Below are 17,917 nucleotides of genomic sequence, written 5' to 3' on the forward strand. Positions count from 1 at the left end.
GATGAAACTGAAATTGGTAAACAAAATTCTGTTTGATATTTGGGAATCTTTAAAATAAATCAGATATTATTTGATATTGTATTCATTTTCTCATGTAGGCATCATCTAGGAAGTAAGAAAGGTATTTGTGAATGAATTAAAAAAGAACAAAATCACAGAGGGATATTCCCATTCAAGGATAGGATGTAATTTTGGATGAACTTAATGTATTGTTAATATATCTTAAATCAAAAACAAAATGTCTGGTCTGCAGGCAAGGGAATAAGGAGTGATGGATACCACTTATGTCAGTTTCTCAACCTATTTCAAAGCAAATTGGGGTTCTTTGTGGAAAAGTGAAGGAGAACTGATCCTTTTGACTGCATCTGTACTGATTTTTTTGTGGATGGCAGTATATTCTCAAAATATTTCCTGGAAAAGGAGGGGAGAAAGAATGTATGATGATTCTTCTCCTTCTGCATCTGAAAAATCTATTCAGCAGAGTTTTGGGGAGTAAATGATGGTTATCAAAGTTCTGCCCCAATGCCCAAAGGCTGTGCGAATTTGGATGGAGAAGAACCATTTCGGACTCAATCCTAAAAAGACACTACTGTAAGATGTTACTATTTTGGGGCTATTTTGATCTTTGGTTTTTCCATCTTTACATTTGGATAGGGTAGCACTTTCCCATTCAAAGTTCATGAACAATGAAAAAGTTTTCCTGGTCTCACAGCTCCTGCTTGATAAGATGGTGGCAGCTGTGCCAGGAAATCCTTTGTACAGCTTCACCTCATGTGCCTGTTGTACCTTTTCCTACGTAGAGACCTTTCAGGCAGGCAGTTTTGCCCTAGTCATCTCACAGCTCGATTATTGCTACATACTTTACATGGGGCTGCCCTTGAAGGACACACAGAACATTGACTTATGCAGAGTACAGTGGCACAGACAATGATAGGCATTCTTCAGTATGCCCATATGCCAATCCTGTTTTATGAACTGCATTGGTTGCCAGTTTGCTTCTGGTGTGATTAAGATGTTGGTTATGACCAGAGGTGGGATTCACTTACCTTCCCTACCGGTTCACAAATGGGAGCGCACACTTGCACATGCTTCTCTTGCACGTGCCTCATCTGCGCATGCACAGTGCTCGAGCATTATGTCGGGGCAGGTGGGCGGAGCCTCCCACAGCTGCTGCTACCAGTTCACCCGAACTGGAGAGAACTGGCAAGAACCGGCTGAATACCACTGGCTGAATACCACCTCTATAAAAGCCTATATAACATAGGGCCTGGTTCCTTGATGGTAATACAGATGAGTGGTCCCAGAAATTGGACAATGCATGTGCGCACCACCCCTGTTTTGGTGCTAGGAGGCCTCCCTGCAGCCTCCTGCCCCCCACCCCCCATTTTTGGTCCCAGGATGTTTCAGGGAGGCCTACTAGCACCAAAATGGGGGTGGGACACACTTCACCCCACACCCCTCTGTTTTGGTCCCAGGAGGCTTCAGGGAGGCCTGCTGGCACCAAAATGGGGTGTGGGCCTCCTGGAACCAAAAATGGGCTGGGGGACGCATGTGATTCCCCCCCCCCACGCAGGCACACACAACCCCCCCCCTCGCACTTGCTCACCCTTCTCCCAGCAGAGACCCGAAAATCAGCTGGCTGGCAGGAGGCGCATGCACAGTGGACTTGACGTGGGCGATGGCTCGTGTGCCCGCAGAGATGGCTCTGTGTGCCACCTGTGGCACACATGCCATAGGTTTGCCATCACAGCTGTATAGCAAGTTGAGAGAATTGGTTTACATCTTAGAAAACCAGATCATGAACTAAAATGACTTGAATGTGGGGCAAAATCCAGTAGGATTATGTGAGGATCCCACAATCGGATAGGAAAATGAAATGTACTGTATAGGAAGGGGAGGCATGATTTGGCAGAAGAGCATTTGGGAAATATTTAGGTTCTATGAATCATCAGCTGCATAATGGGAGCATAATGTGGGATACCTTAACAGAAACATTGAGTTTCAGTAACAGGAGGAAATATTTCTGTTTACTCTGATGGGGGGACACTCTACATTAAGGCTTGGACCTGCATTTTAAAAATTCCATTGAAAAATTGGAGCAGGTTCAGAGGAGGCCCACCAGCTTGAGAGGTTTGAAAAGCAAGCCCTATAAAGGATGATTGAAAGAGCTGGGCGTATTTGCTGGACAGAAAAGGAGACTGATGGGAATTCTGATGGTCTGTAAATGTATTAAAAACTATTATGTCCAAGTGGGATGCACCTGACTCCTGTTAAATCTGAGAGCAGGACAATGATCAATAGGTTGAATTAAAAAAAAATCCTCTGAAAATTAGGAGGAATTTTTATATAATAAAAACTCTGAAGCACTAAAATAGTCTGCCTAGAACAGTGATCATTTCTCATTGAAGATTTTCAAAGACACTAAAAAGCCACGTGACAAGGTTAGGTTATTAGATTTCTTTATGGAAGAAAGTAGAGTAGATAAAGACCCATTTCTACTCATACATCTTAAGCATGTGTAAAATCTTACTCTTCTAGGGTTAAAACGTCCAAGATGAAATTTTTTTGATTACTCTGTTTTTCCGGTAGACTCCTGGGATATTCTCACAGCCTGATTGGTCCAGAAGACTGAGGGAAGTCTCTTTTAATCTCCTTCTTTCCCTGTGGTTCCCAGTTCCTCTCAGTCTTTGGTCCAAGCACTGTATGAGATCCCAGAGTGAGTAAAAATTGAAATTAATTAGATATATATTGGCTATTCTAAATTCCAAATTGTCTGAGCTGCCACCTGCAGGGACAGGGTCCTCCGTCTCGCAGCAAGCTGGGGGGAGAGCAAATTGGCTCCGCTTTCCTCCTGTGGTCTTCGGGAGCTCTGACCGATGCCTGGAACTGCGGGGTGTGTGTGTGTGTGTCAGGCTCTCCTTTTCGCAGCTCCACGGGAAGGGCTGCTGGTCAGAGGCTACGATCAGGCTGTGGGCTATTAATTCAGCTCTGCAAACCGCGCCTGGTTGCAACAAGCCGTGGCAAGTCTTTTTAAGCCGCGGCTGAAGAAAAAAAGCCATTTGCAGCGCACAGAGTCTTCCGATGGCCATTTTGGCTGCACGCACGTGGGGCGGCCATTTTGGAGGCACTCACGTGGAAGAGGCCATTTGTAAGCCCCGAAAATTACCACTTGCATCGCGGCCAGTGTCGGGCTGGCAAGCTTAGCCTCAGCAGCGCAATCCTTCCTCCCGCAAGGCCCTTGCACCGGCTGGTGACTTTGGGCAGCAGCACCCTCAGGGCACATGAGTGGCTCCAATGGCGGAAAGCAGGCAGACCACTTTGATGGCCCAGGGGGGTGCCCAGAACATGCCTGAGGAGAGGGAAGGGGCCAGAACCAGGGCAGCAGCAGTTTAACCTACAGCAGCCCAGCGGCCCTCCAGAGCAACCCAGAGGGATGAGACCAGGCGCCAAAAGGCTCTGGAAAAAGTAATTGCTAGGGCAGAACACCAGGCCCAAGCCAACAAGCCCTCTTCTCCTTCCAGATCTAGGTTTCCGTTAAGGCCGGTATCTGCTCATTCAGCTTCTTCCCCCACGGGATTCAGTCCTTCTTCCCCTTCTATCTCTCCCGTTGGGGCACGCAGGCAACCAGGCCTGGAAATTTCTCCCTCCCCTCCTGTCTCACATCATGGTTCAAGGGAGGTGGTTGAGGATCCATTGGAGAGTTCATCTAGGGGATTCCTTCCTCCCTGCACTCTAGCTCCACAGGGCCCCAATCCGGGACACCCTGAGGATGAGTTTGAGGATCTGGAATTGCTCCCTGAGAGCATTAAGAGGCTTATTTCCTCTGCCATTTCAAAAGGAGTTGCCTCTGCAGTTTTCTTGAGGGATCAGCAATCCTATAGAGAGCCTAGGCCCCAGGGGCCTCCTCAGGCCAGAAATTTATCTGATCTTAGACTTCAGTCTGCGAGGCCTCCTTCTCCCTCGGTAGTTAGTGAGGGTTCACTACTAGGGGAGGATCCGCGCCAGGACATGCGGTTCTCAGAGGATGTGGAGACTGTTCTCCCGGATCCTCTGGCCTTCCCCAATCTCTTTGCTCCCTCCATGTTTAAACCTTTATTGCACAAAGCAAAGAAGACCACAAAGGTCTGTACAGGGGATCCTGCCATTCCCCCTCCCAGAGACCCCAACTTGGTCATGTTCTCTAATATAGCGGCCAATAAAGAGGAGGTGCCTGCTCCTCTCCTTTTTCTAGAGGTGGTAAAGAATCAGTGGGCTCACCCCTCTACCTTTCCCAATCCCAGGAGCAATGACTGCCGCTGCTACAATATGGAAAAGGCCTTTTCTCAGGCTCTCCAGTTGCCTAACGTCGACCCTCCTATAGTCTCCTTTGCTAATGCTTCCTCAGTAGTGATGGGGGATGTGGCTGATAAGTTGAAACCGGAGGACAAGCGGGCGGAACTTACACTTCGTAAAAATTTCGACACCTCCTCATGGGCAATAAAGTCCGCTGCAGTTGCCTCCTATTTCAACCGATCAGCCGTCATATGGCTTTGTCAGTTACAGGATCGCATTCCGATCCAGGATGAGAGACTTCATCAGGATATTACAAAAATCATTGCTACCATGCAGTTCTCTGCGGATGCCACCCTAGACGCTGTAAAGTACTCATCCCGAGCCCTGGCCACCTCGGTGACTTCTAGGTGGCTATTATGGTTGTGCAATTGGCAGTTGAACAATGTCCAAGTGGGGCCTGGCGGCTGCGCCCTACTCTGGACCCAATCTTTTTGGTGAAAGTTTGGATCCCCTTCTCATAGAGAATAGGGACAAGAAGAAGGTCTTGCCAACCAATACCAAGAAGACGGCAATCGTCCATCCTCATACCGCAGGCAGTCTTTCAGGGCCCCTGAACCAGAGAATCAACATCAGAGGTATGCCCCTTATAGATCGAATAGGTTTTTCCAGAGACCCTATTACCAGGACAGAGGCAGGTTCCAGGGCCAGTCTAGACGGCCCTTTCGAGGGGGGGGGGGGCGGCCGCCCCTTCCGCAAAGGGAAATAACTCTAATCCGAGCATTCCCATAGGAGGCCGCCTGGAACTGTTTGCGGATCTGTGGGATCACGTGACTTCAGATGCCTGGGTTTGGTCCACTATCCAAAACAGACTCTGCCTGGAGTTCCTTTCCATACCCCCAACCTTGTTCAGAACCTTTCCGCCATCCTGGGATCCGGAACGCCGTTGTCAGATGTCCCTAGTCATCCAACATCTGCTGGACATCCGGGCAGTGGAACCGGTCCCAGAAAGGGAACATGGGCTGGGTCACTACTCCAACCTTTTTCTTGTTCCGAAGAGCTCGGGGGGCTGGAGAGCTATACTGGACCTCAAGCGCCTCAAACGTTTTCTGGTGTACAGGCACTTCAAGATGTCCTCCCTCAGCTCCATTCTGCAGGGCATCAGGCGGGGGGACATCCTAGCATCAGTGGACCTGACAGAAGCCTATCTCCACATACCTATCCTTCCCACTCATCGCAGGTTCCTTCGCTTCTCCCACAACGGGCTCCATTTCCAATACAGGGTCCTCCCCTTCAGGTTGTCCTGTGCTCGGTTCCGGTGAGACTACAATATTACCTTGACAACGTGCTTGTGCAAGCCTCCTCTTACGCTCGGGCCGTTCTAGACCTAAAGCTAACCATCTGAACCCTGCAGACCCTGGGGTTTTCCGTCAAGAAGATTTGCCAGAGGTTTGGCGATCCGTTGGTGGACTTGTTCGCGACCCTGTTGAATGCCCAGCTCCCGAGATTCTTCACCCATTTTCCAGCCCGGGCCGCAAAAGGGACGGACGGTCTCCGGAGCAGATGGCCTCCGGGCCTGTTGCATGACTTCCCCCCACTCCCTCTGATCCCGGGGATCCTGAAGAAGGTAGTGGTAGAGAGGGCAGACATCATTCTGATCGCCCCTTACTGGCCCAGGTGGCATTGGTTTGCAGACCTCGTCCAGCTCTCCATCTCTCCCCCGTGGAGGATTCCCCAGGAGGAGCTTTCCCTACGCCAGGGTTTTTTAATCCATCCAGAGCCCCAGTCGCTCCACTTGACCACCTGGCACTTGAGCAGGGCCTCCTGAGAAGTGCCAACTTGTCCTCCCGAGTTATAGCAACTATCGAGGCGTCAAGACGCCCCTCCACCACTCAGATATACAACTCCACATGGGCTGCGTTTGTTAAGTGGTGCGGCCCATTCAGCATTTGTCCGATGGAGGCCTCAGTCGCTTAAATTCTGGATTTCCTACAAAAAGGCCTGGATGGTGGGCTCTCCCATAACACCTGCCAGGGGAAGATCGTTCATCTTTGCCTCAACACCCCGTTCGAAGACATTTGCCAGGCGGCCACTTGGGCCTCCCCGACTCCGTTTATCCGCCACTACCGGCTGGATGTCTTTGCATTGGCGGAGGCGTCCTTCAGACGTAAGGTCCTACAGCAGGTAGCGGCAGCCCCTCCTCCTGAGTATTAATTTCCCTCCCAGGGGCTGAGCTTGGGTACATCCCAGGAGTCGCCCCTCCCTCGAGTCTACCGGAAAAAGAACGTTGGTCCTTACCTGAAAGTTTCTTTTAGGTAGACGAGAGGGAGGGGTGACATCCCGCCCCTATTAAGACATAGTTGGTAGTCAATCGGGGTGAGGAGCTGGGGGGAGGTTGTCCCCTGTCTGTTGTCTGTTTGACAGTATGCTTCTACTCATGCGCTTCGAGGAACTGGGAACCACAGGGAAAGAAGGAGGTTAAAAGAAATTTCCCTCAGTCTTCTGGACCAATCAGGCTGTGAGAATATCCCAGGAGTCGCCCCTCCCTCTCGTCTACTGAAAAGAAACGTTCAGGTAAGGACCAACGTTTTTCTCTTCTGACCCAGAATTCTGTGTTAGAATTCATCTCTGAAAGTTAGTGACTTGCTAGAATTGCAGGCACCGACCATCCATATATATTTTTACTTACTGTTCTTCATCCTTGAGAGAAAGTTTTAACTAGACATAGTGGGAGAATTGTTTAATGTTTTTCACTGACCTTGTGTTGGAGTCTCTTCACTATCTTTTGACATTTTGGCAAATGTTATGACTATGAACCAGCCATTGATTTCAACAATTAACGTGTAGATATGTTTTAAACTCTTCTTTTGAGATCACTGTGACATAAAAGACCTCTGGCTGGTCTCATGACACTGTTTATCACATCAGTTTTCTTTTTTAATGTTAAGGAGCTGCAAAGTCAAATATCTGCTGCCGCCAGAAGGATGAAAGGCAGCGAGGAATTAGTTGAAATAGCTCCCTTTTTTTGGGGGGGGGGGGTGGTTGTCTTCTAAGTGAAGTTTCTTTTAATCTGTGTTTGAGATAATAAAAGGATTTTCTTTTATCCTCTTAACTAGTAAGCTTGGAGGCATATTGGATGGTGATGGTATTTGGCCCTTCAATTAACGCCTAGTGGCTTTGTGTGTGGTAATACATGTTTTTTTTATGCTTGTACCATACTGATTTGGTTTCCCTGCAGATGGTATCTTTCTCCTAGAATAAGCTGCAACCATCAAAAAACCCTTTAGTGAAGAAAGTAGCTCAGAGGCATGCATGTGTGCAATTATGGACACCCTACATGATCTCTCACTCTGATTGCTAGCCTTTGAGGGTTGCTGGATTTCTTTTTAAAGACACTCCTGCACCTTTAATAGCAGCCCAGTATGCAGAAACTAAACAGGGGAATCATTTCCTTGCATGGTAATAAAATGCCAGGATAATCTCTTACTTAGTGTTTTTGTGTCATAGTTTGCATTCCCCAACAAGGAATTGAATGATGGTCCATCCCTCCTCCCCCCCCTCCTCCATCTCAAAGTGCTCCAGCTAGGCAAATGTGACAGTTTGCCCCTTTTCCTGTAATAAGTAATTCTAAAAGGCTTGGTTGTAACCTCATAAAGTTGTTAATGAAATGCTAAATATTGCTACCTGGTGTTAATTAAAGTATAACTATTGCTTCCCCATTTTTATATTCACAAGCTAATGTTTAAACTTGCTTCCAGTTTACTAATCATTTACGTCTTACAATTTGAGAGTTCTCAACTGTAATATCCACAATTAACCACACATCTCGATGAAGTATGAGCAGAGTATATATATTCATTTAACCATATATATTCATTTGCAGTATAACACAATCTGAATTCTTACCTGCAATTGCTTTGTTTGTAAGATCAATAGACTTTCATTTGTAACTATCCGATTGATAAGCCTGTTTGATAGATGATAGATTAGCATAAGTATCCTGAAGTTTTAAAATGTTATTGTGGCTTGAGTTTAGAAGTCTGTATGAAGATGTTTTGTGATGATGCTTTCTAGAGAAATTAAGTTGACTTGAAAGCAACACATATTTGAGCCTTTTTAAAATGTATATTAAAAATGTTATGTAGTCATCTTGAAAAAATCTGCATTTTCTCATTATTAACAATTTTATCTTGCCTTTCCACTTAGACTACCTAATTATATCATTTAGAATTATACTTAAAACATATACCGGTAAATACACAAAAGCAAAAAGTACAGCAATATTCTTATTAATAAATTAACCCAATTAAGTGAATCACTTTTACTCGGTGACAGGTGTATTATAACTCCCATATAAGGCATAAAGAAATGGCAATATAGCAGTGCCTGAAAACCTAGCAATTCACTCCTGGGTTCTTAGAATCACAGGGTTGGAAAGGACAAAGACCCCAACTCCTGTTCAGTGCAGAAATCCCAAGAACAGATGGACAGATGCCTGTGTAGGAGTGCATGCGCACGCCTTGGTGATTGGTTCCACTGTTGAACTGCTCTTCTTGCTGTCTGTGCCAAAACAAAACATATTGCAGACTGTAAATAGTTTATAAATTACACTTCCAGGTGGTAAGCTTTTATGAAGCACTTCCTATACTGGCAACAGAATTGGTGGGAAAATTAGTTTAATTACACAAATAAATCCAAATATAACCTTGGATGCATAAAGTAGTGGGGGGAAAATGCAGCCATTTGAATTATTTACTGACTCTGCCAATATGAATCTGAAATAAGCAGAAAAGGCCACAAGGTGTCACTAAGAATCTAGAAAACTGGGAAGATCATATACTGATTTCTTTCTCTGTTTTCCTCCCTCTCTCCTTCCCCCCCGCCCCCCACCATATCCATTTGAAAAACACCCCCCTTCTACTAGCCCTGTGACTTTAGGATGTATGCTTTTGATATGAAAATGTGCTTTTGGACAACTCTATATATTTTTATGATTAGGATAAAAGAAATGCACTTATTTCCTGAATAAACTAACATTTGAGGGTAGGGAGGTTTGTTCTCCCAGCTTGTGGGTTGGTTTCCGAATGTTTCATTACCAGGCTAGGAAAGAACTTCAGTGGAGTTAGGGGATATTTGCCACCATTGCAAACTAACATTTGTCAGTTTAGGCCTTTCCTTAAATATTCTGGGATAAATTATACTGTAGCCAGGCTCTAAATGTTTAGTTTGACCGGCATATCCAGATTATTTCTGCATATCCAGATTATTTCTGCAACCTCTTACTTTGCAACAGCTTTGCAACAGGTGCAATTGTAAGCGGATTGATTGAGCTGCACCTTTTGCAAATCGGGTTATGGTTAACAGTTTTAGTTAGGTGTGGTTGGGAAATTCAGAACTCAAGACTCAAAAAATTATGCCTTTGGAGGCTATTTCAAATGGGGAATTTAAGGAATGTTTTTCTTCCCTGTTTAATGCAGATTTTTAGAGCAAGGAATTTGCAGATACGGTGCACAGTGTACTTCAGCACATTCCCAGGACGAGCTGACCGAATGGCAGAAACGATACGCTTCCCGCTTGATAAAGTTAAAACAACAGAAAGAAAACAAGCAATGTTTGGGAAGTTACATGGAATCCTTAATTGAAAAATGGATGAATTCATTATCTCCTGAGAAAGTGGTAAGAATAAATGCATCCCTCAGTGCTCATACTTAAAATTAGCAGCTTGATTTTGACACTGTCTGCTAGATTATTAACACCCTCAAAATATTATTTATATTATGCAGTTGCCTATTTCTGTTAATAAAAAAAATGATAAATTGATTCTGATTCTTGCATATGAAATTGAAAACTTCACGTTTTTGTGAAATATTTGTAATATTTCACTCTTAGTTTTAGATGTTTTCAGATGGGTGTTTTTTTTTGAAAAAAAAAGTTGATATAGGGCTACAGAATAAGTCTATATGATGTTATCTTCCATTTGTAACCCATTCTTATTTTGACACTGCTGCTTCTGTATTTTCTATTTTTTCTTACCATCGAAAAATCCATTATGAATTTTGAGAGTGCTAGGAGCCTTACATCTGGAAACATAGATTCCTGTCAAGAGTGTAATGACTCAGTGTATTGTACAATATTAACCTGCTTTTACACTAGGTCAGGAATGTATCTAAAAAATGAGGAGAAAATGATGTATAATTTTTGCTACCAAGATTTTATTGATTTTCACCTTCAGAGGTGAATCCAGCCCCCAAATAAATATATGTATGAATCATGCAGAGACTTGCATTAATGGAAGTTTACATAAAATATTTCATCTTGATGTTTTCAAGATTTTTTTGCAAAATGTCCCATTCCAATTTTCTAAGTTATTTCAAGTGCAAAACACTTGAAGTTTTTCTAATTGAAAACACTTCCAAAAATGCTTCAAAATTTTTTTTTTTGCACTGAGCTTAGATTATAATATAGTATAACTATAATAAAATGTTAACTGATAAACTGACCATTCACTTATATTGGTCTTATTAACATGTAGGTCTTCAGTTAAACCCAGAATTATTTTTCTAGCATTGTTAATACCTGTAAAATTTCTAATACTGCTTTTCTCTAGCTCAGTGAATGTCTTGATGGAGTAAGAGTTGAACATAGCCCTGAACTCTCAATTACTGTCACCACCAAAAAATCACATCAGATGTGGACATTTGCTCTTACTTGTAAGGTAGGATTCTATCTTTTTTTTAAAAAAAAACAGCCAGTTCATTGCTGGAACATAAATATAGGTACTTAATCGTAAGATTTCAAACAACTTCTCTTTTGAAATTTTCTTGGACTATACTATGCCAAATTTAGTTTGTGAGATAAAAACTTGCAATGGAAAAAACTTAACCCATGCCATAAATTTACCTGAATATCTACATTTTCCAGTGGAAGAGAGGGAGGGGTCACGTGTGGGTATTCTCAAAGCCTGATTGGTCCAAAGACTGAGAGAAAACTTCTTAAATACTCCTTCCTTCTCCTTATCTCCCACTTTCCTCTCAGTCTTTTGGTCCAAGCACTGTTGAGATAGTAGGTAGGATTTGAATTATCGACTATTTATTAATTGGAAAATGTAATTTCGAACCTATTGGACACTCTAAAAAAAAAACTATAAATTTCCAAATTTACTGCTGTGGCCCAAGGGACATTAATTCTGCCCCGTGCGGTCGGGGAGAGCCCTGTGGGGCATTGCCACTCCCTCTCTGCGGGCCTGGAGCTCTTCTCCCTATCCCCGGGCCAGCTTGGGTGACGGGCTCCGAAGCACAGCTTCGGGAGCTTTTCTTTCGGACAGCGCTGTTTGCCGCCGCTTGCAGGAGCGCGCAAAGAGCCTGCCGCCGGTTTTTTTCCGCTCTGCGGAGCCGCAGAGATTTTTTTTTTTGATTTGGGCTTGCTTTACTTGACTTCACCTTTGCCTCCTGTTTATAAAGCTGAACCTTGCTAAATGGTTTCAGCTGAATGCTGAGATAGATTTCATTAGGCCATAGAGACATCAGCGGAACCAAGAATCATGAACTAATGTAGTATGCCACTGAAGACAGTGGTTTTGAAGGTGGTTTGGGGTAAACTTGGCTTCTCATGTTTCTGATGTGGGCCATTTTACAGATCAGTATAAAATTCCTTCATTTATGTAAAGCACGTTGAACTCTAACCTATTATTTGAATGCAAATTATTATTGAGAGAATTTTCTCACTTCCCCCTTTCCAAACCATTTATAATGTAACGGTTCATTTTTTTTTTGATTAAATAAGAAAACTTGCAGTTTTACAAATAAAGTGTTTTTGAAGTTGCAGGAAATGGTTGTATTCTGTGTAGAGATATAGAAACAATCACCACTGCATTGCAATATGTATTGGTAGCCTTCCGGAAGTCCTTCAAACGTGGCTATGTCAAAACGCTTAGGGAGCTAATGGAAATGGAGAATTATTGATATAATATATGGTCCATGGTCCATAACATCAGATATAATGTCTTTTAGTCTTTTAAATTTTATATAGATAGATATATAGATGGATATATAGATAGGCATATATGGTTCATTTATTTTTATTGTATGCTGAGTCACAGCTTGTCAGATGAGTGGCTGCATAAATGTGAAGAAGGGAGGGAGGGAGGAAGGAAGGAAGGAAGGAATATGAGGATGCAGGAAACATGTTCCACAATTATTTAGAAGCTTTTTCCTTCACAGCCTGCAAGAATGCTGTATCGAGTGGCACTCCTTTATGATGCGCATCGTCCTCATTTTAGTATCATGGCAATATCGGCTGGAGACAGCACCACCCAAATAAAACAAGAAGTCCCAGAGACCTGTCAGGAATGGGTTGGAGGAAAGATGACCCAGAATGGAACAGATCATTCAGTGTACAAAATCAGTGTAGCTTTTAGTACAGAAATCTTTGGGACCTTTCGTCAAACTGTGGTATTTGATTTTGGGGCTGAACCAGTTTTGATGCAACGAGTGATGATTGATGCTGCTTCAACAGAAGGTATGATTTGCAGTTTCATTAAAAAAAAATGTACGTTTGTGAATCTTTTTCAGCCCCAAATTTACTTATAAAATGTATCGCTTTGGGAAGTTTGCCTACAATACTAGTAAGTATCTGGGCAAGTTGCATATAAACAATTACTTGGAGTACTGGATGCAAAGTGCATTAGTCAGGGGAAGTAATATATATAATCTTAAATATAATTTGAATACTGGAAGGTTCTTTTAAACTTCACATTAAAAGTATTTTGAATCATTGTTAAATGGTGTATGTGAGGGTTTTTCTTTGTCAGAGGCATTTGAGTTACATATTAAACTATCAGGTACAAAACACCGGGTCCACAGGCGAAGGTCCAGTTAAACTGATTGATTGCTGAATAGCCTGTGCACAGGAATCTTCTCAACTCACGATCATCAGCAGCTGCTTGGAGTTAGATAAAGGTCCATTTAATTCAAGGAAGGCTGCACTTACTCTGCTTGTGGCTATGCAGGGATTCCAAACTGATCCCTCTTTTAACTCCGCCTCCAGGTTCTGGCACTTTTGTATTATTTATAAATAAGTATAATAATAAAGTATTGTGTCTTGTACAATGTCTGTAATAGCTCAGATATCCAGGTTAGTTATATAGTTAAGACAATAGGCTAGAGACCAGGAAACTATGAGTTCCAGTTCCACCTTAGCCATGAAAGCCAGTTGGGCCAATCACTTACTCTCAGCCCAACTCATATCATGGGATAAAATAGGAGAGGAAAGGAATATTAGATATATTTGCTGGCTTGCGATTTTTTAATAAAAGTAATAAAAACAGAATATAATACATACACATACACCAGTGGTGGATTGCTAACTGGTTTATTACTGGTTTGCTCATGTGTGCAATGCTTCTGCGCATGCACTGAAGCATCCAGACGGGTGGGCAGAGCCTCCCACCACCACCACTACCGGTTCGGCTAAACTGGGCCGAACTGGCAGCATCCCACCTCTGATATATACATACGTTCATACCAGATATCTAGGTTCATTGTAATCTGTCCCTCAAGCATAGGATAAATTTAGTACTTTCTAGATGTTTTGGGCCACGTCTCTGTAATTGACATCTGGCTGAATCTTTAGAGTAAAAAAGTTCAAAATTGTACTAACAGACTGTACCAACTTCTCTACCCCTCCTGTAGATAAAGCAAGTGATTTATATAGTCACATAATGCTTTACAAGTGGAAAGGGAATTGGATGGTGAGAAAGAGGAACTATAATTGGGCTGGCTTTAAAATAGATAAAGTTGCATTTTGCCACTGAATTTTCTTGGTTGAAAATGGATTTGAAACTGAGTTTGTCTTGTCTTAGTCTAACATAGTTAATCAAACTGATAAAGATGGGTATCGTTCCATGTCAGTGCCAGTGTTTTTGTTGAAAAAGAAGTTCCTGTACTGAGAAATTCGCAATCTTGACTTTTGATTGCTGCTTTGTGTGCCTAACTTGCTTCTAAATTATATATGAAGGATTAGCCTTATCTCCTTCAGCATTCAGGATGGAAGGGAGTGTATTACTGAAGGACTCTGAGATTCGTTTTATTTATTTTACTTATCAACCAATTTATATGGAGATTCTCATTAGCATTTTTGCAATTCTGCTCATGGCTTATCTAAAAGGGATTCCAAAATTTCATGAAAATACAGGTAGTCCTTGACATACAACCATTTGTTTAGTGATCTTTCAAAGTCACAACGCTATGGGAAAAAGTGACTTATGACCATTTTTCACAATTATGAGAGTTGCAGCATCCCTTGGTCACATGATCAAAATTTGGCTGTTTGGCAACTTTCCCATATTTACAACGGTTGCAGTGCCCTGAAGTCATGTGATCACCTTTTGCAACTTTCTGACAAGCAAAATCAAGGGGGAAGCCAGATTCAATTAACAACCTTGTTACTAACTTAACAACTGCAGTGATTCAAGAAACCATGGCAAGAAAGATAATAAAATGGGCAAAACTCACTTAACAACTGTCTCACTTAGCAACAGAAATTCTGAGCTCGATTGTGATAAGTCACGGGTTACCTGTATATACTGTATATGGCTACCCAGGACTGGTTGTTAATTGGAAACTAAAAACAATGTTAAGCATATGATGATTTGGTTTCTGATACGGCAGTGCCATGTTTGTGAATCTAGTAGAATAAAAACTACAGTATGAACACTGTAAGACATTCTAAGTATGTCTTTTGAGGTTAAAAATTCCTGTCAAACTGCCAATCCTTTCAGTTACCATTATCAAAGAAGTATGGATAGAGTTTACTGTAAGTTTTAAAGTGAGCAATTATAGGGTTGCAAAGATTCCAAGAATTAGAAATCATACTTCTGTTGTATTTATATGTTGCTTCCCCAGCATAATCTAAAAACAATTCAAGTATCATTATGCTAATATGTTTTTAGACACAGAAAAAGAGCATGCAAGCAATTAGTGTTCATAACTTTACTAGATTAAATCAGAGTGCAATAAAATAATAAGCATTAAAACCAACTGTTAGTAGCTTAATAACAAAAACTTTTGTTTCCATAGGCCTTCAGACACTATGAAATAATTTAATGCATACCAGTAATAAAATTGCTTTTTGATATCCAAAGTTCTATACTCGAATGTTTTAAAATTATTTTAATTTGATCGTTAATCCATCTATTGAGATGGTGTTAATTGTTGAGTTTTTTTTAAAACAAATCTATTATCATATGCAGGTTGATTATTTAAATATAACTTAGTAAGCATATCTGTTTATTTTCTTTATCTGCTGCAAATAGATCTTGAATACCGGATGAATGCACGGCAGCAACTGTTAACCACAGCCAAGCGTTGGGATTCCACTTCCAAGACAATTGTAGAATTTGAGCCAAACGAGACTACTGAATTGGATAAGAGCCTTCTGATCAGATATCAGATCCCTCTGTCTGCTGACCAGCTATTTACACAGTCTGTCTTGGATAAATCATTGACCAAGAGTAATTATCAGTCACGACTACACGATCTCCTTTATATTGAGGAAATAGCACAGTATAAAGAAGTCAGCAAGTAAGTGGTGGCTTTGCTTAATGTCTGTTTAGCCAATTGATGCATCTTTTGCAAATGAAATTAGCGTATCCTACCTTCTGTTTTCTCTGTGAACAAAATTCACTCCTCGGGAATTCTCCTGGAAAGCAAAATTTTAACAGCTTCCTTAAAAATGTATTTGAATCCACGTTTCCAAGCCTCTCTTGCTGTCACTCCTGACAAGCAAGGATTTTCAGCAACATCTTCCTGGTACAGAGTTTTTAGGTAATGATCAACACTTTTGAATTTGCACTCCAAATGGTAGTTAATGTTATTCTTGAGGTAGGTATGGTAGATAGCTCTCACACATTTTTAATGCATTTTGCACCAATTGCAGCCACCTGTAGAATATATGACAGTAGTCCAGTTCTGTGCTTACAAAGGATGAGCATGAGTATTGCTGCTTAATTGTTCTGTTCCAGTTTTTGAAATGATGCAAAGTTTACTTAACAAAGAACATTCAGTTTGGTTTTAGGAATGGGTGCATGAGCAGAAGTGACTTTTCACAGTTGGACTGCTCTGTCTCCTTCGCTGCAGTTTACAGATAATCCTTGATTTATGGTCACAGCTGAGCCCAAAAGATAATCATTAAGTGATTATTTTGCCCCATTTTATGACCTTTCTTGCCACTGTGGTCAAATGAATCACTGGAGTTGCTACGTTAGTAAAATGGTGGTTAAGTAAATCATTAAGCTTCCCCATTGACTTTGCTTGTCAGAAGGTCGCAAAAGGTGACCACATGACTCTGGGACACAACAGCTGTCATAAACATGAACTAGTTGCCAAGTGTCTGAAATGTGATCATGTGGCTACGGAGATGCTGCAACAGTCGTAAGTGTGAGAAATGATCATAAGTCACTTTTTCAGTGCCAATGTAACTTCAAAGGATCACTGAACGAATAGTTGTAAGTCAAGGACTACCAATAGTTCCTTGGTCTCCCTGAGCCCTTAAGTCAGTTCTGTTTAGGATAAATAATATATTATTTTATTTTTAAGAGTCCTGGTGATACAGTGGTTAGAATGCAGTATTGCAGGCTAACTCTGCCCACTGTCTGGAGTTCGATCCTAACGGGCTCAAGGTTGACTCAGCCTTCCCTCCATCCGAGGTTGGTAAAATGAAGAGCCAGATTATTGGGGACAATATGCTGACATTGTAAACCATCCAGAGAGTACTGTAAAGTACTTTGGAGTGGTACATAGGTCTAAGTGCTGTTGCTATTTCTATTTATCCTAGTATTACACCCTTTGCCATTCCAAAAGATGATTGGGGAAGACACAGTGAGAAAAAAGAATTGGAAAGCTTTATTCAATACGAGATAGTCCCTATTCTCCTTTTTGTTATTGGAGCTTGGATACATTGATTAATATTACTCTTTTGTCCCAATCAGCATTGCAAAGAATTACATGCACTTAAAATGTATCAGACTTTTTTGTTTTATTTTAATCCAATATACTTTTTGGCCATTGAGTATTTTAACATTTTTTCTGTTTGTGAAATCAGGCTTTATAGTTAGGATTTAGTAGTCTTACAGCTCCATCCTCTGTTTGGACTGTGTCCTGGTTCTGCTTCTACTTTTTTAATCTCTTGATTGACATTTTGCTTGAGGGATCCTTGGTGCTCTCTGAGCTTACTTGTTTTCTTGCAGATGTTTCATTACCCAAATTAGGTAACATCATCACTGCAAACTCAGAGACCACCAAGGACCCCTCAGGCCAACCCTGAGCTACAAATATTCTTCTTTATTAGTGACATTTTACTGCCAACACAATATAATCTACGGAAAGTTCCTTGATTTTTATCTGTGCCTTTGCCACCCTGAGCCATTATAGATCAGGAAATACAGAACACCTAGAAATTTCATTTACTCAGGAACAATGGCAGAAAAGAACCTTCACTTTTTGTTTGTGGGTTTCTGCAAGGCATGTAGTTGCTCATTTTTGAAAATAGGATGCAGACTAGATAGGCCTTTAGTCTTTTTTTTAAAAAATTGGATTTATATGCCGCCCTTCTCCCAAAGGACTCAAAGCAACACATACTTAAACAAACTGTG

The 17,917-nt window shown here is 41.9% G+C and overlaps 1 protein-coding gene across 6 annotated transcripts in view; it reads left to right on the top strand.

The window, feature by feature from the left end:
* The window catches only part of HELZ (helicase with zinc finger), a 142,657-nt gene that overhangs the window by 45,242 nt on the left and 79,498 nt on the right, over positions 1-17,917 (top strand). For all 6 annotated transcript variants that reach the window (XM_081934401.1, XM_081934400.1, XM_081934397.1 and 3 more), the window contains 4 exons: positions 9,747-9,945; positions 10,877-10,984; positions 12,489-12,786; positions 15,581-15,848. In XM_081934401.1, the coding sequence (XP_081790527.1) occupies positions 9,747-9,945; positions 10,877-10,984; positions 12,489-12,786; positions 15,581-15,848 (873 nt within the window). The remainder of the gene's footprint in view (positions 1-9,746; positions 9,946-10,876; positions 10,985-12,488; positions 12,787-15,580; positions 15,849-17,917) is intronic.

Source organism: Natrix helvetica, assembly GCF_964273705.1.
Source record: "Natrix helvetica genome assembly, chromosome: 1".
Classification (NCBI taxonomy): domain Eukaryota; kingdom Metazoa; phylum Chordata; class Lepidosauria; order Squamata; family Natricidae; genus Natrix; species Natrix helvetica.